General features: G+C 40.0%; 1 protein-coding gene across 10 annotated transcripts in view; it reads left to right on the top strand.

Moving 5' to 3' along the window:
• The window catches only part of FBXL2 (F-box and leucine rich repeat protein 2), a 131363-nt gene that overhangs the window by 9435 nt on the left and 98843 nt on the right, over positions 1 to 23085 (top strand). For 9 of the 10 annotated variants that reach the window (XR_007155729.1, XR_007155730.1, XR_007155733.1 and 6 more), the window contains exon 1: positions 10632 to 10732. The exons of the other annotated variant lie outside the window; for it this stretch is intronic. Coding sequence is in view for 4 of the 9 variants with exons in the window: in XM_047875672.1 (XP_047731628.1) it covers positions 10661 to 10732 (72 nt within the window). In the remaining 5 variants the exon portion in view is untranslated. Of the gene's footprint in view, positions 1 to 10631; positions 10733 to 23085 lie in introns of those variants that run through there. 10 annotated transcript variants of the gene reach the window in all.

The following is a 23085-nucleotide window of genomic DNA, read 5'->3' as shown; positions in this document are numbered from 1 at the left end:
TTCTTTCTGTCTTTCTTTTGTAGTGTCTTGCCTTTCTTTGCTTTCAGTACCAGTGGTGTAATGCTGGCCTTGTAGAATGAATGTGGAAGCATTCCTTCCTCGTCTGTTTTTTGAAATAGCTTGAGGAAGATAGGTATTGACTCTTCTTTATGTGTGTGGTGGAATTCACCTGGGAAGCCATCTGGTCCTCGACTTTAGCTTGTTGAGAGTTTGATTATGATAATAAATATTTTTTTATTTTAGAGCGCATGCAAGTGGGGAAGAGGGGCAGAGGGAGAGAGAGAGAGTGAGTGAGTAAGCTAGGGAGGAGAAGAGAGACACAGAAAGAAAATGAACCTCAAGCAGGCTTCATTCTGTCAGCACAGAGCCTGTTGTGGGGCTTGAACTGACAAACCATGAGATCGTGATCTGAGCCGGAGTCAGCAGTCGGATGCTTAACTGACTGAGCCATCCGAGCATCCTGAGAGGGAGAGGGACTCTTAAGCAGGCTCCCTGTTCAGTGAAGAGCTGACACGGGGCTCAATCACATGACCCTGGGATCATGACCTGAGCTGAAACCAAGAGTTGGATGCTCAACCAACTGAGCCACCCAGGCGCCCTGGGAGTGTTTTGATTATTGATTCTATTTCATTACTGGAAATTGCTCTGTTCAAAATTTTTATTCCTGATTTAGTCTTGGAAGATTGTATGTTTCTAGTAATTTGTCCATTTTTTTCTAGGTTGTTCAGTTTGTTGACATGTAACTTTTTGTGGTAGTCTCTCATAATCCTTTGTATTTGTAAGGTGTGGGTTTTAACTTCTTCCGTTTCATTTTGGATGTTATTTGATCTCTCTCAATGTTTTTTTTATATGTCTGATTAAAGTTTTATCAAATTTATCCTTTCAAAGAACCGACTCTTAGTTTCATTGATTTTTTTTTTCCTGTTTTATGGTCTCTATTTCTTTTATTTCTGATCAAAGAACCGGCTCTTAGTTTCATGGATTTTTTTTTTCTCTTCTATTTTTTGGTCTCTATGTCATTTATTTCTGTTTCATTTTATTCCTGATATTTATCATTTCCTTCTTTCTGTTAACTTTGGGCTTTGTTCTTTTTCTAGTTCCTTTAGGTGTAAGTTTAGATTATTTTTAGAGATTTCTGTTTTTTCTTCAGGTAGTCCTGTATCACTGTGAAATTCCCTCTTAGAACTGCTTTTGCTGCATCTCTTGGGTTTTGAGCTGTTGCATTTCCATTTTCATTTTTATCTAGTTATCTTTTGATTTCTACTTTTTTTTTCTTTTTAGGTTTATTTCACTGTGATTGGAAAGGAAACTTGCTATGATTTTAGTCTTTCTAAATTTATTGAGATTTGTTTTGTGGCTTAACATGTGATCCAACCTGGAAAATGCTCCATGTGCAACTGAAAAGAAGGTGTGTTTTGATGTTTTTTGATGGGATGTTCTGTAATATTTGTTAAGTCCATCTGCCTGATGTGTCATTCAGAGCCGTTGTTTTCTTAATGATTTTCCGTCTGGATGATCTATCTATTAATACAAGAGAGGTGTTAAAGCTTCCTACTATTACTGTATTACTATTTCTCTATGCCTGTTAATATTTGCTTTATATCTTAGGTGCCTCTGTGCTGGGCGCATAAATATTTATAATTGCTGTATCCTCTTGTTGGCTTGGTCCCATTATCACTATGTAATAATACCCTTTTTTGTCTCTTGTTACAGTTTGTTTAAAGTCTATTTTGTCTGTTATAAGTATTGCTACCCTAACTTTTTTTTCACTTCTATTTGCACAGAATATCTTTTTCCATCCCTTCACTTTCAATCTGCATATATCTTTAGATCTGTAACAAGTTTTTTGTAGGCAGCATATAAATGGGTCTTTTTTTTTTTTAATCCATTCGGTCATCTTCTGTCTTTTGAATAGAGCATTTAGTCAATTCACATTAAAAAAAAATTTTTTTTAATGTTTATTTATTTTTGAGAGAGGGAGAGAGACAGAGTGTGAGCAAGGGAGGAGCAGAGAGAGAGGGAGACACAGAATCTGAGGCAGGCTCCAGGCTCCGAGCTGTCAGCACAGAACCTGACACGAGTCTCGAACCATGAACTGTGAGATCATGACCTGAGCTGAAGTTGGACACTCAACTGACTGAGCCACCCAGGCGCCCCTATTTTTAATTTTTTGAGGAACCTCCACACTGTTTTCCAGGGTGGCTGCACCAGTTTGCATTCCCACCAGCTGTGCAGTAGGGTTCCCCTTTCTCCACATCCTCACCAACAACTGTTATTTCCTGAGTTGTTAATTTTAGCCATTCTGACAGTTGTGGGGTGGTGTCTCATTGTGGTTTTGATTTGTATTTCCCTGATGATGAGTGAGTTGAGCATCTTTTCATGTGTCTGTTTGCCATCTGTACATCTTCTTTGGAAAAGTGTCTCTTCGTGTCTTCTGCCCATTTCTTCACTGGATTATTTGTTTTTGGGTGTTGAGTTTGTTAAGTTCTTTGTAGATTTTAGATATGAACCCTTTATCAGATATGTCATTTGCAAGTATCTTCTCCCATTCCATTGGTTACCTTTTAGTTTTTTTTTTTTTTTTAATTTTTTTTTTCAACGTTTATTTATTTTTGGGACAGAGAGAGACAGAGCATGAACGGGGGAGGGGCAGAGAGAGAGGGAGACACAGAATCGGAAACAGGCTCCAGGCTCTGAGCCATCAGCCCAGAGCCCGACGCGGGGCTCGAACTCCCGGACCGCGAGATTGTGACCTGGCTGAAGTCGGACGCTCAACCGACTGCGCCACCCATGCGCCCCAGTTACCTTTTAGTTTTATTGATTCTTTGCTGTGCAGAAGCTTTTTAGAAGGTCCCAGTAGTTCATTTTTGTTTTTGTTTTTCTTGCCTCTGGAGACTTGTTGAGTAAGAAATTGCTGCATCAAGAGGTTGCTGCCTGGTTTCTCCTGTAGGATTTTGATGGTTTCCTATCTTACATTTAGGTCTTTCATTCATTTTGAATTTATTTTTATGTATGGTGTAAGAAAGTGGTCCTGTTTCATTCTGTGTATGGTTGTCCAGTTCTCCCAGCACCATTTGCTAAAGAGACTCCGTTTTTTCTATTGGATGCTCTTTCCTGCTTTGTTGAAGATTAGGTTGGCCGTATATTTGTGGGTCCATTTCTGGGTTCTCTATTCCATCAATCTATGTGTCTGTTTTTGTGCCAGTACCATACTGTCTTGACGATTATAGCTTTGTAATATGACTTGAAGTCTGTAGGAGGATTGTGATGCCTCCAGCTTTGGTTTTCTTTTTCAGCATGACTTTGGCTATTTGGGGTCTTTTGTGGTTCCACACAAATTTTAGGATTGTTTGTTCTAGCTCTGAGAAGAATGTTGGTACTATTTTGATAGGATTGCATTGAATGTGTAGATTGCTTTGGGTAGTGTCGACATTTTCACAATATTTGTTCTTCCAATCCATGAGCATGGAATGTTTTTCCATGTCTTTGTGTCTTCTTCAATTTCTTTCATGAGCTTTCTATTGTTTTTAGCATACAGATTTTTTTACCTCTTTGGTTAGGTTTATTCCTATGTATTTTATAGTTTTTGGTGCAGTTGTAAATGGGATCAATCCCCTGATATCTCTTTTTGTTGCTTCATTATTGGTGTATAGAAACGCAACTGATTTCTGTACATTGATTTTGTATCCTGTGACTTTGCTGAATTCCTGTATCAACTCCAGCAGTTTTTTTGGTGGAGTCTTTCGGGTTTTCCACTATCATCTACAAAGAGTGACAGTTTGACTTCTTTGCCAATCTGGACGCCTTTTATTTAGTTTTGTTGTCTGATTGTTGAGGTTAAGACTTATAATACAATGTTAAACAGCAGTGGTGAGAGTGGACATCCCTGCCGTGTTCCTCATCTCGGGGAAAGCTCTGTTTTTCCCCGTTGAGGATGATATTAGCTCTGGGCCTTTCATATATGACTTTTATGATGTTAAGGTATGTTCCTTCTATCCTGACTTTCTTAAGGGTTTTTATTAAGAAAGGATGTCGTATTTTGTCAAACGTTTTTTCTTCATCTATTGATAGGATCATATAGTTCTTATCCTTTCTTCTATTAATGTGATATATCACATTGGTTGATTTGCAAATATTGAACCAGCCCTACAGCCCAGGAATGAATCCCACTTGATCATGGTGAATAATTCTTTTAATGTACTGTTGAATTTGATTTGCTAGTATCTTGAGATTTTTTGCATCCACATTCATTAGGGATATTGGCCTGTAATTCTCCTTAAAAATTTTTTTTTTAATGTTTATTTTTGAGAGAGTGACAGAGAGGGTGTGAGTGCCTCCCCCCCAGGGAGGGACAGAGAGAGAGGGAAACAGAATCCAAAGCAGGCTCTAGGCTCTGAGCTGTCAGCACAGAGCCCAACATGGGGCATGAACCCATGAACCATGAGATCCTGACCCAAGCCGAAGTCAGACGCCTAACCGACTGAGCCACCCACGCACCCCTGTAATTCTCCTTTTTAGTGGAACCTTTGGTTTTGGAATCAAGGGAATGCTGACTTCAAAGAATAAGTCTGAAAGCTTTCCTTCTGTTTCTAATTTTTGGAACAGTTTGAGAAAAATAGGTATTAACTCTGCTTTAAATGTCTGGTAGAATTCCCCTGGGAAGCCATCTGGCCCAGAACTCTTCTTTGTTGAGAGATTTTTTGAAAACCGATTCAATTTCTTTGCTGGTTCTGGGTCTATTGAAATTTTCTGTTGCTTCCCACTTGAGTTTTGGTAGTGTGTGAGTGTCTAGGAATTTGTCCATTTCTTCCAGATTGTCCCGTTTGTTGGCATGTAATTTTGATAGTATTCTCTGATAATTGTATTTCTGTGATGTTGGTTGTCATCTCTCCTCTTTCATTTGTGATTTTATCGATTTGGATCCTCTCTCTTTTTGAGAAGTCTGGCTAGGGGTTTATCAATTTTGTTTATTTCAAAAACCAGCTCCTAGAGTCATTGTTCTGTTTTTTTATTTTTATTTTTTATTCTATATCATTTATTTCTGCTCTAATCTTTATTATTTCTCTTCTGCTGGCTTTGGGCTTTATTTGCTGCTGCTTTTCTAGCTCCTTTAGGTGTAAGGTTAGGTTGTGTACTTGGGACCTTTCTTGCTTCTTGAGATAGACCTGAATTGCAATGTATTTTCCTCTTAGGACTGCCTTTACTGCATCCCAAAGGGTTTGGACTGTCATGTTTTCATTTTCATTTGCTTCCATGTATTTTTAAATTTCTTCTTTAATTTCTGGTTGACCCATTCATTCTTTAGTAGGATGTTCTTTAACCTCCCATGTATTTGGGGGCTTCCCAAGTTTTTTCTTGTGGTTGATTTCAAGTTTCATAGCACTGTGATCTGAAAATATGCGTGGTATGTCAGTCTTTTTGTACTTGTTGAGGGATGCTTTGTGACCCAGTATGTGATCTGTTTTGGAGAATGTTTCATGTGTACTCAAGAAGAATGTATATTCTATTGCTTTAGTATGAAATGTTCGGAATATATCTTCATAAGTCCATCTGGTCCCATGTGTCATTCAGAGCTGTTGTTCCCTTATTGATTTTCTGCCTAGAGGATCTGTCCATTGTTGTAAGTGGAGTAGTAAAGTCACCTACAATTACGGTATCATTATCAATAAGGTCATTTATGTTTGTGACTAATTGACTTATATGTTTGGGTGCTTTCACATTGGGGGCAATAAACATTTACAATTGTTAGCTCTTCTTGATGGATAGACTCCTTAATTATGATATAATGCCCTTCTTCATCTCTTGTTACAGTCTTTGTTTTAAAATCTAGTTTGATATAAGTATGGCTACTCTGGCTTTCTTTTGACATCCATTAGCATGATAGATGGTTCTCCATCCCCTCACTTTCAATCTGCATGTGTCCTCAGGTCTAAAATGAGTGTTTTGTGGGCAGCATATCCATGGATCTTGTTTTTGTATCCATTCTGATACTGTATGTCTTTTGGTTGGGTCATTTAGTCCATTTGCATTCAGAGTGATTATTGAAAGATATGGATTTAGTGCCATTATGTTATCTGTAGATTTCATGTTTGTGGTGATGTCTCTGATCCTTTGTAGTCTTTGTTGCTTTCTACTCACAGAGTCTCCCTTAGGATCTCCTGCAGGGCTGGTTTAGTGTTGATGAACTCCTTCAGCTTTTGTTTGTCTGGAAAAGCCTTTCTCTCTTCTATTCTGAATGACAGCCTTGCTGGATAAAGGATTCTTGGCTGCATATTCAGCCATTGAATATTTCCTGCTACTCCCTTCTGGCCTGCCAAGTTTCAGTGGACAGGTCTGCTACTACCGTTATGTGTCTCCCCTTGTAGGTTAAGGCCCGTTTGTCCCGAGCTGCTTTCAGAGTTCTCTCTTTATCTTTGTATTTTGCCATTTCGTGGTGTTGACCTGTTTTTGTTTATTTTGTTTCGTTTCTTGGAATCACTGAGCTCTCTAATTCTCCCCTTGTGATCTAGTAATTTCCTTTCCCTCTTTTTTTCAGCTTCATCATTTTCCATAATTTATCTTTTATTCCATCTATTCTTTCCTCTGCTTCTTCCATCCTTGCTGTCACTGTATCTAGTTTATTTTGATTCTCATTTATAGCATTTCTTTAAATGTTTGTTTATTTTCGAGAAGGGGGAGGGGCAGAGTGAGAGGGAGAGAGAGAATCCCAAGCAGGTTCTGCAACTGTCAGCACAGAGCCTGATGTGGGTCTCAAACTCATGCACTGTGAGATCATGACCTGAGCTGAAGTCAGATGCTTAACCGACTCAGCCATCCAGACGCCCCCATTTATAGCATTTCTTATTTATTGCAATAAATAAGAATAAATAAATAAAAACTAGTTCTTAGGTCTTTGATCTCTGCAGCAAGAGATTCTCTGCTGTCTTCTATGCTTTTTTCAAGCCCAGCTATTAGTCTAATGGCTGTTACTCTAAATTCTTGTTCAGATATATTGTTTATATGTTTTGAGCAATTCTCTGTGATATCTTCCTGAATTTTCTTTTGAGGAGAATTCTTCTCTTTTGTCATTTTGGCCGTTTCTGTCTTTTGTATGTTTTAATAGCTGCACCTGCGAGTGCTACTGTATCAAAAGGGGTACACTCCAGGGCCTGGCACTTCAGGAAGTGTTTTTGGTGCATCCTGTATGCGTCCTGTTGTTGCATTTTGGCTGCTCTGTCTCACTGGTCAGTGCTCTGCAGAGCTCCTCCTTGCATGTAGTGGTGGAGCGTTTGGACCTTCACCCAGGTGTGCTTTGATTTGTTTGTTGAAGTAACCCTGGAAAAAAGGAAGAACGGGAGGGGGGAAGCCTGATCCCATAAAAAGACAAAAATGAAAGGGCAGAAAAGAAGAACCAGACAGATAAAAACAAACAAACAAAACAAAACAAAACAAAAAAACCAAAAGGCTAAATCCAGAGAAGGGGAAAGGAAAATAAAGAGGAATAAGAGATAGAAAAGGTGTAAAAAGAACAGAGTAAAAATGCCTGATCAAACAATTTATGTATATGTATAAGTCAGAAACTATAAGCCTAATTCCAAAAGAAAAACAAAAGGGTAGAAGAAAAAGAGAAGGAAAGAAAAGAAAAAGACAAAAGCAAAAAACATCTGTCTGTTGGTGCTGGGACTGGTGGCCGTGGTCGTGCTGGTCTGGAGGAGAGGCGGTCCGTCTGGCTGGTCCGGGTCCGTCGCACTCCGGTACATCAGTTACTGGCCCGGAGGGGCGGGACTTGGTGTAGGCGGGTCCCGCCTCCCACGGGAGGGGGTGGGGTGGGGAGGCGCTGTCCTGCGTCCTGAAGCCCCACGGTGTTGGTGATGGGGAGAAAAATGGCGACACCCCGATCTCTCCCTCCCCGGTGGGGTGTCTCAGACCCCGCTGCTCAGGCAGCCCTCACAGAGTAGCATGGACCCCCCGGCTCGTCCTGCTCCACGGTCTCCCCCGCCTCCTAGGCACTCGGCTCGGTCTCAAAACCCCTTGTCTTAAAGGACCCTGCACCACACAGACCCCATTCTGCTGTAGCACCACTCAGCCCTGCTGACAAAGGGCCTCTGGCTGGCGCCTGCAGGGGCTTTTGTCCTTTGGGGGGGGGGGGGGGCAATAAACCCTCTTCCTAAAGTATTTGAGGAAGGGGACTGTTCTCTCCCAGGGCGCCCCTGAGATTGTTGCAGTCCTCACCGTTGGCTCCCTCCTCCCCAGGAGTGCACATGGTTCTGGCTTCACTCTGGAGACCCTTTACACTTCGAAACCTCTGAGTTTCAGCTCCTAAGGCTGTTTGCAAAATAGGAACTGACTCTCTGTATTTCTTGTTCCCCAGTCTGTGACCCGGAGAGAGGTTTTCCCCTTGTGCTAACTCAATACCACAATTTCACAGCCTCCCCCCGCCCCTCTTTTTCTTCCTTTTGTCTCTCCACAGAAAGGATCCCCTCCCCTCCATGCCTATGCTGTTGTATCTACCCCAATTTCACATGCACGCACCTCGATCCTGCCAAGCTCTCTCCTGCCACCTGTGGAGATCCTTCTGCCACTGTGCACATGGATTTCCTGGCTGTTCCAAGTGATCTGACCTCAATACAGCTGTGTTTGAGGGACGAGGAAAATCCTGGTTCCCCTACTTCTCTGCCATCATGACTCCCCATATGCCTGGAACCCTTCCTCTATTTTTCATGTATCGTGGTTTGCACTTACCATGAGGTTCATATATAGTATCCCATATATACAGCAGTCTTTAGCTAAGTTTGAACACATTCTGAAAGCACTACAATATCCTTCCTACCTCCATGTTTTATGTGTTGATGTCACACTTTAACCTTTTTATTTTGTATATCCCTTGACCAATTTTTGTACGTATAATTGATTTTGCTCTTTCTGTCTTTTAATCTTCATATTAGCTTTGTAAGTGATTGACCTACCACCTTTACTGTAAGCTTGCTTTTACCAGAAGTTTTTTCCTTTCGTGATTGTCTTCCTTCTGGTTATGGCTTTTTCTTTTCCACTTAAAGAAGCCCCTTTAGTCTACGGCCATACCACCCTGAACGCGCCTGATCTCGTCTGATCTCGGAAGCTAAGCGGGGTCGGGCCTGGTTAGTACTTGGATGGAAGAAGCCCCTTTAGCATTTCTTGTAAGGTCGGATTAGTGGTGATAAATTACTTTAACTTTTGTTTTTCTGGAAAACTTCTTATCTCTCCCCAATTCTGAATGATAACCTTGCTGGGTAGAGTATTCTTGGTTGTAGGTTTTTTCCTTTCAGCACTTTGAATACATCATGCCACTCCTGGCCTGCAAGGTTTCTGCTGAAAAATCAGCTGATAGCTTTCTGAGCTTTCCCTTGAACTTAAATGTTTACTTTCCCTTTGCTGCTTTGACGACTATCTTTAATTTTTGCCATTTTAATTATTATGTGTCTTATTGTGGCTATCAGGTTGGTCTTTTTGGTGCTCTGTGGTTCCTCAGCCTGGGTAACTTTTTCCTTCCATAGGTTAGGAAAGTTTTAAGCTCTTGTTTCTTCAAATAAATTTTCTGTTCTCTTTTCTCTCTTTTCTCCTAATGGAACCTCTAAAATGTGAATGCTAGTAAAGCTCACTTTGTCCCAGAGGTCGCTTACACTGTCTTCATTTTTTAAAATTCTTTTTTGTTTTTACTGTTCAGCTTGGTTGCCTTCCATTGCCCTGTCTTTTAGATTGCTGATCTAGTCTGTATCCTCTAATCTGCTTGTATTTTTCATTTCAGTTGTTGTATATTTCAGTTCTGACCAGTTCTTTTTATGTTTTCTGGTTTTTTTTGTTGAAATTCTGACTGAGTTCATCTACTCTTCTCTCAAATCCAGTGACCATTACTTTGAACTCTTTATCAGGTAAATTGTGTATTTTCATTCATTTGGCAATTCTTCTGGGGTTTTATCTTGTTCTTTTGTTTGGAACATATTCCTCTGCCTCCTCATTTTGTCTGAGTCAGTGTATCTATGTATTAGATGGGTCAGCTATGTCTCCTGGTGTTGAAAGTGGCCTTATGTAGAAGGCGCCCTGTGGTGCCCAGTCACACAGTCTCTCCTGGCTCTCCGGGGGTGTCTTCTGTGTGGACTGCACACTCCTGTTGTGGCCAGGCTGCCACTGCTGCAGGCGTGCTGGTGGACAGGGCTGTCTGCAATGACTGTCTGTGGCCGCTACAGGGGCGTGGTGGACAGGGCTTGCCCCAGCGGGGCTGGTGGAGAGGCCCGGCTGTAGCTGCTGTCGTTGTGCTGGTGGGTCAGGCTGGCGCCCTCTTTTTCCCCAAGGTGGGAGTCACTCTGGAGGAGTGCTGATCCTGCCCGGGGTCGCCTGCTGTGTGTGGTGGGGGGGGGTGGCTGGTTTGGAGGGGCATCTGCTAGGGCAGGTCCACAGGGGAAGTCCGGGGGGGGGGGGGGGCAGGTGGTGCTAGGAATGTAGATGGAGGGTGTCAGAACTGGTTCCCACAGCATGAGGCAGCTCGACTGGACGAGGGCGAGAGAAATGACAGCCACCAGCACTTCCCTTCCCATAGAATGTCCTTACAGATCCCGCTCCTTCACATCCTAAAATTAGTCTGTGAATCTCCTTCATGTGTCACCCAGGCCCCACTGCCTTCAAACTGCTGCTCCTCTGTCTTGGAATGAGAGCTACGTCATGCAGGCTCTTGAAGAGCACAGACTTGGTTTCCGGGAGCCTTCTGACTCTCGCCGAGGTAAGCCCTGCTGATGTTCAAAGCCGGACAGTGGGGGCTTATCTTCCTGGCGTAGATCCGCAGGGCTGGGAGTGCCCAGTGTGGGGCTTGATCCCCTTGCTCCTCCATGCCTGTGATATCCCTGCTGTTTGTGGGTCACCATGCTGGAAGTTGGATTCCTGACCGTGTCCTTGCCCCTCCCACCCTGCTCTGTGGCCTTCTCTTCATGTCTTTAGCTGTGGAAGATCAGTGCTGCACTTTCAGAGTGAGTTAAGTTACATGTAGTTGTTGCCTTGGTGTGTTGTGGGAGGAGGTCAGCTCGGGTTCCTCCTACTTTGCCATCTTCTCAAGCATTTGAAATTGCAAATGGGATTGTTTTCTTAATTTCTCTTAACTGTTTATTATTAGTACACAGAAACACAGCAGATTTCTATATGTTGATTTTATATTCTGCAACTTTACTGAATTTATTAGTTCTAACAGGTTTTTGGTCAGCTCTTTAGGGTCTTCTGTATATATCATGTCATCGGCAAATAGTGAGTTTTACTTCTTCCTTTCCAGTTTGGATTCTTTTTATTTCTTTTTCTTGCTTAATCACTCTGGCTAGGACTTCCAATACTGTGTTGAATAAAAGTGGTGAGAGTGGGCATCTGTCTTGTTTCTCAGAGGAAAAGCTTTCAGTTTTTCACCGTTGAGAGTGATACTGGCTGTGGGCTTGTCATACATGGCCTTTATTATGTTGAGGTACATTTCTTCTGTACCCACTCTTTTGAGAGCTTTTATCATAAATGGATGTTAGTTTTTTCAGGTGCTTTTTCTGTACCTTTTTAGATGATCATATGATAATTATCGTTCATTTTGTTAATGTGACTTCTCACATTGATTTGTGGGTGTCGCATCCCTGAAATCCTACTTGATTGTGGTGTATGATCCTTTTCATGTATTAGTGAATGCAGTTTGTTGGGGATTTTTGCATTTACGTTCATCAGGGATATTGGCTTGTAATTTTCTTGTGGCATCCTTGTCTGGTTTTGGTATCAGGGTGATGCTGGCTTTGTAAAGTGAGCTTGGAAATGTTCACTTTTCTATTTTTTGGCAGAACTTGAGAAGGATTGATATTAATTATTTCCGTTTTGATAGAATCCACCAATGAAGCCATCTGATCTGGAGTTTTTGTTTGTTGGGAGTTGTCTGATTTAATCTCCTAACTAGTAGGGAGTCTGTTCAGATTTTCTGTATCTTTGTGATTCAGTCTTGGTAGGTTGCATATTTCTAGGATTTTATCATTCGTTTTACGTTGTCCAGTTTGTTGGCATATAGTTGTTAATAATCTCATATTTCTTTGTATTTCTGTGGTATCTATTGTAACATCTCTTTCATTTGTGATTATATTTGCATCTCTTTTTTTTCCTGATGATGAGCTTGGTTAGAGGTTAACTTATCTTTTCAAAGAAACAGCTCTTGGGGCACCTGGGTGGCTCAGTTGGTTAAGTGTCCAACGTAGCTCAGGTCATGATCTCATGGTTCGTAGGTTTGAGCCCCACGTCAGGCTCAGTGCTGACAGCTCAGAGCCTGGAGCCTGCTTCAGATTCTGTGTCTTCCTCTCTCTCTGTCCCTCCCTTGCTTGCACTCTGTCTCTCTCTCTCAAAAATAAATAAACATTTAAAAAATATTTTAAATCAAGGACACAGCTCTTAGTTTCATTAACTTTGTAAATTACTGTTTTTTACGTACAATATCTGACATGAAATAACATTATGGACATGCAAAGAAACAAAATATCAGGAGAAGAGATAAGAGAAACAAAGCCAGTGAAGGTCCAGATGTTGAACATGAACAGAAGATATTAGCAGGAAAATGGAAAACTATAAAAAGAACCAAAATGAAAAATGTGTCAGTTACAGTATTCATTTGATGGCCGTAAGAGTAGACCGGACACAGTCAGCAAACCCCAAGCAAGATAAATACAAAGAAATCTAAACTTAGGCAAGTCATAGTCAAGTTGTTAAAAACCAGAGATTTTTATAAAGGTAGAAAAGAAATAATACATAAATGGAAGCAATAATATGAATGATAGCTGACATCTTTTCAGAAAAAATGCAGACCAGAGGACAATGGTATAACTTTTTAAAGTGATTTTTTTTTTTTAAGGCACACATGCTCACTTGGAATTCCATATTTAGGAAAATGTCTTTAAAATGCAATAAAAATAAAGGTATTTTCTGGGAGACAAAACCAAAGGCAATTTGTCTGTAGCAGACCTATATAATAAGAAACATTAAAAGAAGTATTTCAGTGATGAAGGGAAGTGATAATAAAAGAAGCTTAGATCTGAAGGAAGGAGGGAATTACACGAGGAAGGTAAATGTAAGATTAAATGATTAAAACATACGATCAAAAGATTATGCCCACATAAAGCAAACATAATAGCAATGTATTGGGTACTTAGTATAAGAAGTAATATATATAACTATAAATGCAAAACATATGAGGAAATTAAGTTTGTGATAAGTTAAAGATGCACTTTATAAACACTAGAGCAAACGTTAAAAAAAGATACGCAGCTGTGAGCCACAGCTGAATCCACACACTAAAGGAAATTGAATGATATTGCTTTATCAAAAATTAGTCATGAAAGCAGGAACAAAGTACAAGACAAATGGAAGATAAATATCAAGATAGTGGACAAAATGAATCAAATCAAAAAGTACATTAAATACAAGTAAGCCATATACTCCAGTTAAAAGTTAGCAATTGTCAAACTGGATAAAATGGCACGGCTCAACTATGTGCTGCATATAAGAGGCACTTAATTTTTTTAAGTTTATTAATTTTGAATGAGTGAGCATGAGCAGGGGCAGGGCAGAGAGGAGGACAGAGAGAATACCAAGAAGTCTCCAGGCTGACAGTGCAGAGCCCGACATGGAGCTCAGTCTCATGGCCATGAGATCATGACCTGAGCCAAAATCAAGAGTCGGATGCTCAACCGACTGAGCCACCCAGGCACGCCTGTAAGAAACACTTTAAATATAAAGGCACACCAAGTGTTCATCAATGGATTAATGGATAAAAATGGTATGAGATACAAATATAGATATATCACATAATGGAATATCATTCAGCCATTAAAAAGAATGAAGTCTTGCCATTTGCAACAACATGGCTGGAGCTAGAGAGTATAATACTAAGCAAAATAAGTCAGAGAAAGACAAACACCATATGATTTCAGTCATATGTAGAATTTAAGAAACAAAACAGATGGACAAAGGAAAAAAGAAGGAGACAAACCAAGAAACAGACTCTTAGCTATAGAGAACAAATTGATAGTTACTAGAGGGAACATAGGGGGATGGGTGAAATAGGTAATGGGGATTAAAGAGTACACTTATCATGATGAGCACTGAGTAATGTATAGAATTGTTGAATCACTAAATTGTACACATAGAATTAATATAATACAATAAACTATGCTGGAATTAAAAAAGCAAAACAATGTGTGTGTGTGTGTGTGTGTGTGTGTGTGTGTGTGTATAATTACAGTAAGTGATAAACCACACTTATTGTGGTGAGCTTTTGTAATACATGTAATTCTCAAATCACTGTCTTACACCTGAAGCTCATATCTGTTTAAAAGATAAGAGTTTCTGTTTTTAATGGAGTACTGTGACTCTTCACAAAAATATTACTGAGGAGGATCAAAGATGGTGGTGGAGGAGGAGGACCCTAGGCTTTTCTCATCCCATGAACGCAACTAGATAATTATAAAATCATCCTAAATACTGCCAGAAATTGGCCTGAAGACTGATAGAACAAACTCTACAACTAAAGGGAGAGAAGAGACCACTTTGAAGAAGGTAGGCAGTGCAGAGACGTGGTTTAAGGGTGAAATGGATCACCAGTGCTTTAGAGGAGAGGGAGCAGTGGTCATGGACAAGGACAAGAGAGAGAAGAGAACACATGGAGAACAGTTCCCCAAAGCCATTGGTTTGGAAAATGAGAGGGGTGGAATTGAGTGAATTATTGCAACCAGTAGGGCTTAAAGTCTGGAGTTTTAAAGTTCAGTGGGCTTGGCTGGGATAGAGCCAGGAGGGCACTGCCCTGCTCCTGGAGAGAAGGCAAGCAAACATCTGGGGGCAGACAGTGGGGAAAGAGCAGTCTGAAGAACACTTAGGTCACACAGTGGGGAGATTATTCACTTGTCTCGGAGAGTGTCTCTGGGACATAACGTACACAGAGATGCCTCTCCAGGGACAGGGGAGCTGGCTGGTGCCATTTACCTCCCCCACCCCTCATAAACAGAGCATAAACACAGAGCCACTGGTAGGAGGCAGTGCAGTGCTGACACTGGCTGGCTAACTTGCTTACACCAAGCCCCAGCTCCTCCAGCGCTGTGGTAGGACTGCCCTTCTTAGTCTGGCTGGCTTCAGTCCCAGTGTGGTGGGCCCCTCTCCTAGAAGACCAGCACAAATCATATCTTCCAACCAGAGAGTTCTTCAAGGCCTCAGTTCTAGTGGAAGTAGCATCAGGTCTCATTTAACAAGCAGACCAGAGCACATTAAGTTAAAACTCGCCACATTCAGGCCAGAGACCCAACACTGCCCACAGCAGGCAAGGAGAACCTCTGTAGGTGAGTAGCCTGAAGGATAGAGCAGCCAAAACACAACAGCAGAATGCACGCAGCATATACCAGAGACACTCTCTGAAGCACCAGGCCCTGGCCACTGTATGACCTCTTCTTCATAAGACCATTACTTTCAGGAACAGGAGATATAACTGACTCTTCTAACACAGAGAAGAAGGCAGAGATTTCTACAAAATGCCAGGATGGAGGAATTTATCCCAAATGAAAGAATAAGATAAGGCCATGGCCAGAGACTAAGTGAAACATATATAAATAACATGCCTGATGGAGAATTTAGCGCATCGATCATAAGGATACTCACTGGGCTTGAGAAAAGAGTAAAAGATGTCCATGAGACCAGTTCCTCAGAGGTAAAAGAGTTAAATAAGAAACAGATGAAGAATGCAATAAGTGAAATTGGAAACAGGCTTGATGCAATGAATAGCAGAGAAACGAATTAGTGACCTAGAAGACAAAATAATGGAAAATAGTGAAGCTGAGCAAAAGAGAGAAAGAAGAGCTATGCAACATGAGAATAGGGACTCAGTGACTCATCAAAGGTAATAACATATAGGAGTTCCAGAGAGAGAAAAGGGGGAAGATTATTTATTTCAAGAAATAATAGCAGAAAACCTCCATGATCTGGGAGAGGAAACAGCCAAATCCAAGAGGCCCAGAGGACTCCCAACAAAATCAACAAAAGCAGGCCAACACCAGACCTGTGGTAATTAAATTTGCAAAATTTAGTGATCAAGGAACCATTGTGGAAGAGAATATACTTGGTATGATTTCAGTCATCTTGAATTTGTAATATTTGTTATGTCTCTTTTTATGTGATTTAACCAGGTGATTTTTTTGTGTGTACTTGAAAATGTGTTGTATTCTCTCTTTTTTTTAAGGATGGAATGTTTTATATATACATATATACAATATATATAATATATAATATATAATATGTATTATACATATACATATAATTATACACATATATTATATAATATATTATATATACATATATTATATATATAATATACTTATATATTATACATATATAATATATAATATATAATTATATATTGTATATATGCATCAAGTAAGAAATGTCCATGTTGAAAAAAAATAACTTTAATTGAGGGTACTCATTAATATCAGAGGGGAAGTAAGGGGGATGGGTAAAATAGGTGAAGGGTATTAAAAGTACACTTTTGATGAGCACTGAGTAATGATACATAGAATTGTTGAAGCACTATATTGTATACCTGAAACTAATACAACACCATGTGTTAACTATATTGGATTTAAGTTAAAATCTTAATTAAAAAATAATAAAAGGGGCACTTGGCTGGCTCAGTTGGTAGAGCATGTAGCTCTTGATCTTGGGGTTGTGAGTTTGAGCCCCATGTTGGGTGTAGAGTTTACTTAATTAAAAAAACATTAAAAATTTTCTTTAACGTTTATTCGTTTTTGAGAGACAGAGACAGAGTGTGAGCAAGGGAGGGGCAGAGAGAGAGGGAGATACAGAATCCAAAGCAGGCTCTAGGCTCCAAGCTGTCAGCACAGAGCCCGACACAGGGCTTGAATTCATGAAACGCGAGATCATGACCTGATCTGAAGTTGGATGCTTAACCGACTAAGCCCCTCAGGCGCCCCAATTAAAATAAATTTTTAATAAAACATGAAAAATATTAAAGAAGTAGATTAATTGAACACTAAGAAATATTGTTTGGTTGCTTTAAAGATCTATATAACACGTCTTTCACAACAAATATAAAACTTTGAATCTATAGCAATAATCTAGAAGATTTTATTGTATATTCAGGAATGTTATATACTAAAATGGCCACAACAACACAGCATAGGGAATATAGTCATAGTCTTGTAATATACGTCATGTTGTAATGGCATTGTATGGTGACAGATGGTAGCTGCAGTTGTGGTGAGCAAGCATAGCATATAGAGAAGTTGAATCACTTTGTTGTATACCTAAAACTAATGTCACATTGTATGTTAGTTATACTCAAAAAAGTTTTTAAAAATAAAAAACAAAATGGACTCTAAGTTGGAAAATACACACACACACACACACACACACACATAAAGCCACAGATTGCAAGTATAAAAGGATGAAAAAGATGCAAAAATCAGAAGAAATCTGGTGTTGCGGTATTAATATCAGTCAAAGTAGATTTGGGGGCAAGGATAATTTCTAGAAAGAAAGGACATTTCATAATGCTTAAGGGTTAATTCATTAAAAATACATAATAATCTTAAATGTATATGCACCTAACAAAGCTTCAGAATATATGAAGCAAAACTCAGCAGAATCCAAGGTGGAAAGAAACAAATCTACAATCATAGTTTTAAATAACACCTCTCTCTTACTAATTGATAGAAGTTGAGGATCAAGAAAACTCAGTAAGGATATAAAAGATTTGAACATCACTACCAGTCATCTTGACATAATTCACATTTATCTAATGATTTACTTCAGAATATAGAAATAGCAAAATGGTAAAAGTAAGTCCTTCCTTAATAGTAATCACTTTAAATGTAAAAGTATTAAGTATAAAAGTGATCATTATATTTTGATAATTCCTCAAGAAGTTATAATAATTATAAGCATATATGCACCAAACAACAGAGCCCCAAAGTATGTGCGGCAAACTGACAGAATTAAAGGAAGAAGTAGACAGTTCTACAATAATAGTTGGAGATTTCACAGTCATCATCATAACTATTATTTGTTGAGCACTCTCTATTTGCCTAGACTGTTCTAGCCATTTTGTGTATATGAATTCATTTAACTCACAGCATCCCTTGTGGCAGGTTCCATTCCCCATTTTAAAAAGAGGAAATCATGGCATAGAAAAATGACATACCCAAGGTAACAAAGGAGTATGTGGCAGAACCTGGATGATAGATTCTGTAAATTAAACTTGGTTCTTAGAGATGTTCTATTCAAACCTCCCACTGAAAGAGGGACTTTTTTCTTCAGCATTCCTGGTTCTGTGATCCACGGGAGCACTGTGGATAGAGCATCACTGCTTGAAAGAGTAAAACATTCTAGTATGGGCTATTCTAATTGCTAGACAGTTCTTTCCTATGCTGAGTTGAAATCTTGTAACTTTGATTTACTCGTCTTTGTAATAACAGAAAATAAGCCCATCCTTCTATCAGCTATTGAGGTACGTGAAGATTGTCATGGTGTCATTCACCACCATCCTCAACACCACTTGGACATGTCAATACCACACTTTCAGTGACAGGGCAGTTAGATGGCAGATCAGTAAGTAGATAGAAGACTTGAACACGCTATAAACCAAATAGACTTACTGGAGATATATAGAACGTTCCACCCAACAACAGCAGAATACGTATTCTTCTCAAGTGCACAAGGAACTTTTCCTTTTTTTTTTTTAATGTTTGTTTACTTTTGAGAGAGAGACAGAGTGTGAATGGGGGAGGGGCAGAGAAAGAGACACAGAATGTGAAGCAGGCTCCAGGCTCCGAGCTCTCAGCACAGAGCCTGATGTGGGGCTCAAACCCACGAACCGTGAGATCGTGACCTGAGCTGAAGGTGGGCACTTAACCAACTGAGCCACCTAGGCACCCTGGAACCTGTTCCTATTCCTATAGAACCTATCCTGTTCTCCAGGGTAGATCTTATGTTAGGCCACAAATATAGTTTCAAAAGATTGACATCAGAGAACTCTGACCACAATAGAATGAAGCCAGAGATAAAAAATAAAAAAGAAGGAAAAGTGAAAAATTCAGATATGTTGGAATTGAACAGCACACTCTTATACAACAAATGCGTGAAGAAATAGAAAGGATTTTAGAAAATAATTTGGGGTGAATGGAAATGAAAACAACATATCAAACTTAGAGCTGCAGTTAAAGCAGTGATCACAGGGAAATTTAGAGTTGTAAATGCCTACATTAAAAAGAAAGGGGGCACCTGGGTGGCTCAGTTGGTTAAGCATCCAGCTCTTGATTTCAGCTCAGGTCATGATCTCACAGTGTGTGGGATTGAGCCCTGCATCGGACTCTGAACTGACAGCACGTAGCCTGCTTGGGGTTCTCTCCCCTTCTCTCTCTCTGTCCCTCCCCTGCTCACATACCCCTGATCAAGGTGTCTCTCTCTCTCTCAAATAAATAAACATAAAAAAAAAAACCAGGAAAGATTTCATATCAATAACCTAACTTTACATTTCAAGGAACTAGTAAAAAAGTAAATTATCTGGTTAACACAGTGCTTAATGGGGCTTGGAATACAACAGGAACTTAATAAATGTTAGTATCTCACTGTCAGAGGTGGAGGCGGGTCAGATTGAGAAGATTCTCCAGACTGAGAAGTCACTTTAACGTGAAAATCAAAGCAAACCACTCCATGCCACTTACACAGAGTTTGTTCAGGGTCCCTTATTGACAGGGTATCGGGCCAGCAGGTGGAGGGAGGATCCAGGGCGCTGCACCGCCATTCTCCACCCGGCTCGGACCTCAGCCCTTATCGAACAAGGGGCATGGCGGTGTGGTCACAGGGTAGTTATGGAAAGTGAGTGCTAGTTACCTTCTGCACACCAGTCATCTCCACTAGTTATCTGAAGCGGCGCCGTCTCTGTACCGGGGGGAGAACAAGACGGGGGCCAGTGGCGGAGTCTGTAGTCAGCACTCCTGTACGCACATACACATCGCTAAGACTGATCGTTCAACGTGCGTTGCAAATGAATGTAGGATACTATTTACAGCACTTTCTACTTCTGCAGTTTGCCTTGATGGATTAGGACACATGTGGGTGTTCTAAACCATGAGAATTCATGATAGCCTCGCTTTGAGTTTCATGGAGGAAGACTTTATTAATTATAAGGGAAAGGGAATATAAAGAGCTAAACAACTGTAGTGAACACATATAGAGAAGTATAGAGAAGAACAAAGAAAGTTTACTACATCAAATTGGATACATACAATATGCACCCTTCTGGCTGGGGAAGCCCCATGGTAAACAGCCCGGCTGGGGTCCCGATTGCGTGTCCTGGGAAGAGTGTCCTCCCCTGAGGTGAGACTTCCAACTAGCTATTCCTGCCAGGGCAGTCGATATACTATCCGCGTGTGATTTGTGGCTAGTTATTATGTTTGCTTATGTGCAGTCCTGAGCGAGCTATTTTTTCTCTGTTTCTTTTATAGTATCTCGCAATCTTAAGGGCGTTTGCATATTCCTCTTCCCTCCCTGGTCCATCCCAGGGGGCCAGCTTGGTCTGGCTCAAGAAGGAACGTGAGGCATATTAATCCCTCGTGGCATCAGGAACAGAGGGGCCAATTCTGACCCCTAGAAAAATATAGAGTCCAAGCCCACCAAGCCCCCATGATGGCATATCATGGCTCTGGGCAGAAATGCATGACAAGTCACATAAACAGCTTCTAAAAAAAAAAGTGGGTTTTTAAATCCATCTTTTAAATTGAGATATTATAGGTGCACCTGGGTGGCTCAGTCGGTTGAGCGTCCGACTTTGGCTCAGGTCATGATCTCGCAGTCTGTGTGTTCGAGCCCCGCGTCGGGCTCTGTGCTGACAGCTCGGACCCTGGAGCCCGCTTCGGATTCTGTGTCTCCCTCTCTGCCCCTCCCCCGTTCATGCTCTGTCTCTCTCTGTCTCAAAATTAAATAAAAACATTAAAAAACATTTTAAAAAATAGAGATATTATACACGTGCTGTGAATTTCACCCATTTAAAGTGTACAGTCCCGTGTGTTTTAGTATATTCACCAAGTTGTGTCTTTGTCACAACTGTCTAATTCAAGAACGTTTTTGTAACTCTAAAAAGAAACTCCATACCCATCAACGGTCACGCTAGTCTTATTTGACCACTAATCTATGTTCTTTCTCCATGGATATGCCTTTTCTGGATGTTTAATGTAAATGAAATCTACAAGGTGTGGCCTTTTGTGTATGTCGTTTTTCACATAGCACAGTATTTTCAAGGATCGTTCCTGTTGTAGTATATCAGTACTCTGTTCCTTTTATTGCTGAATAATTTTCCATTGTGTGAATATACCACATTTTGTTTATCCATTTATTAGCTGTTAACATTTGGATTGTGTTCACTTTTTTGTTTTTTTACTTACTATGAGTAGTGCTGCTGTGAACATTCATGTACCAGTTTTTGTGCGGAAACGTGTTTTTGTTTCTGTTAGGTAGGTACCTGTGATTGGAATTGCTGATTTACACGGTAGCTCTATGTTTAACCTTTGAAGAACTGCTAGACTGTTTTCCAAAGTGGTTGCACCATTTTATGTTCCAGTTTCTCTACATTCTTGCCATTATTGTTTTGTTTTAGCCATCCTTGTGGCTATGAAGTATCTCCTTGTGGTTTTCATTTGCCCTTCCCTAGTGACTAATTATGCTTAACTTATTTTTATGTGCTTATTGGCATTTGCAGATCTTCTTTGCAGAAATGTCTATTCAGATCTCATGCCCATTTTTTTTTTTTTGAGAGAGAGTGCGAATGCACATGTAAGTGGGGGAAGGGAGAAGGAGAGGGAGAGAGAGACTCTTAAGCAGGCTCTATGCTCAGGATGAGATCATGACTTGAGCTGAGATTCAAGAGTCAGATGCTTAACTGACTAAGCCACCCAGGTGCCCATCATGGCCATTTTTAACTGGTTTATTTTTCTTTTTGTTCAATTGTGAGAGTTCTTTGTATATTCTAGATGTAATTCTCTTATCAGATATGTGATTTGCAAACATTTTTTTTCCTATTTTACGCATTGTCTTTTCACCTTCTCAGTGATGCCCTATGAAGCACAAAGGTTTTTTAATTTTGATGAAGTCAAATTTATCTATTTTTTCTTTGATTGCATGTACTTTTGGTGTCATATCTACAAAACCATTACATGCATACAGGTCACCAAGATTTATGCTTATGTTTTCTTTTAAGGGGTATAGTTTTAGCTCTTATATATTTTTTTAGCTCTTTGATCTATATCAAGTTAATTTTTTAATATAATATGAGGTAGACATTATATTTTTATTGCATGTAGACACCAGTTGTCCTGACACCATTTGTTGAAATACTGTTTTTCCCCCATCGAATTATCCTAATGCCCTGTCCAAAATCAATTGCCCATAAATATAAGGGTTTCTTTCTTGACTATTAATTCCATTCCATTGATCTATATTTCTATCCTAGGCCAATACCATGATATTTCAATTACTATAGCTTTATCATAAGTTTTGAAATCAGGAAGTGTGAGTCCTCCAACTTTGCTTCCCTTTTCAAGATTATTTTGTATCTTTTGCGACCCTTGCATTTCCATATGAATCTTAGGATCAACTCTTTAATTAAAAAAAAAAAAAAAGACAGCTGGAATTTTGATATAGATTTCATTAAATCTGTGGATTAATTTGAGAAATGTTGCTAACTTAACACTCTCAAATCTTCCAATTTGTGAATGTGAGATGTGTTTTGTTTGTTGTCTTTCATTTCTCTGAACAGCGGTTTTTGTGTGAATTTTCAATAGATGTCTTGCATTTATTTAGTTAAATTTATTCCTAAATATTTTACTCTTTTGATGCTGCTGTAAATGAGATTGTTTTAATTTCATTTTCAGGAGGGCACCTGGGTGGTTCATTCAGTTGAGCGTCTGATTCTTGATTTCAGTTCAGGTCGTGATCCCAGGGTTGGGGGGAGCAAGCCCCAAGTAGGGCTCTGCACTGAGTGTGGAGCCTGCTTGAGATTTTCTCTCTCTCTCCCTCTTG

Source organism: Prionailurus viverrinus, chromosome C2, assembly GCF_022837055.1.
Source record: "Prionailurus viverrinus isolate Anna chromosome C2, UM_Priviv_1.0, whole genome shotgun sequence".
In the NCBI taxonomy this organism is placed as follows: Eukaryota; Metazoa; Chordata; class Mammalia; order Carnivora; family Felidae; genus Prionailurus; species Prionailurus viverrinus.
The sequence above is the reverse complement of the archived record's forward strand: the minus strand, read 5'-3'. Positions and strand labels throughout refer to the sequence as shown.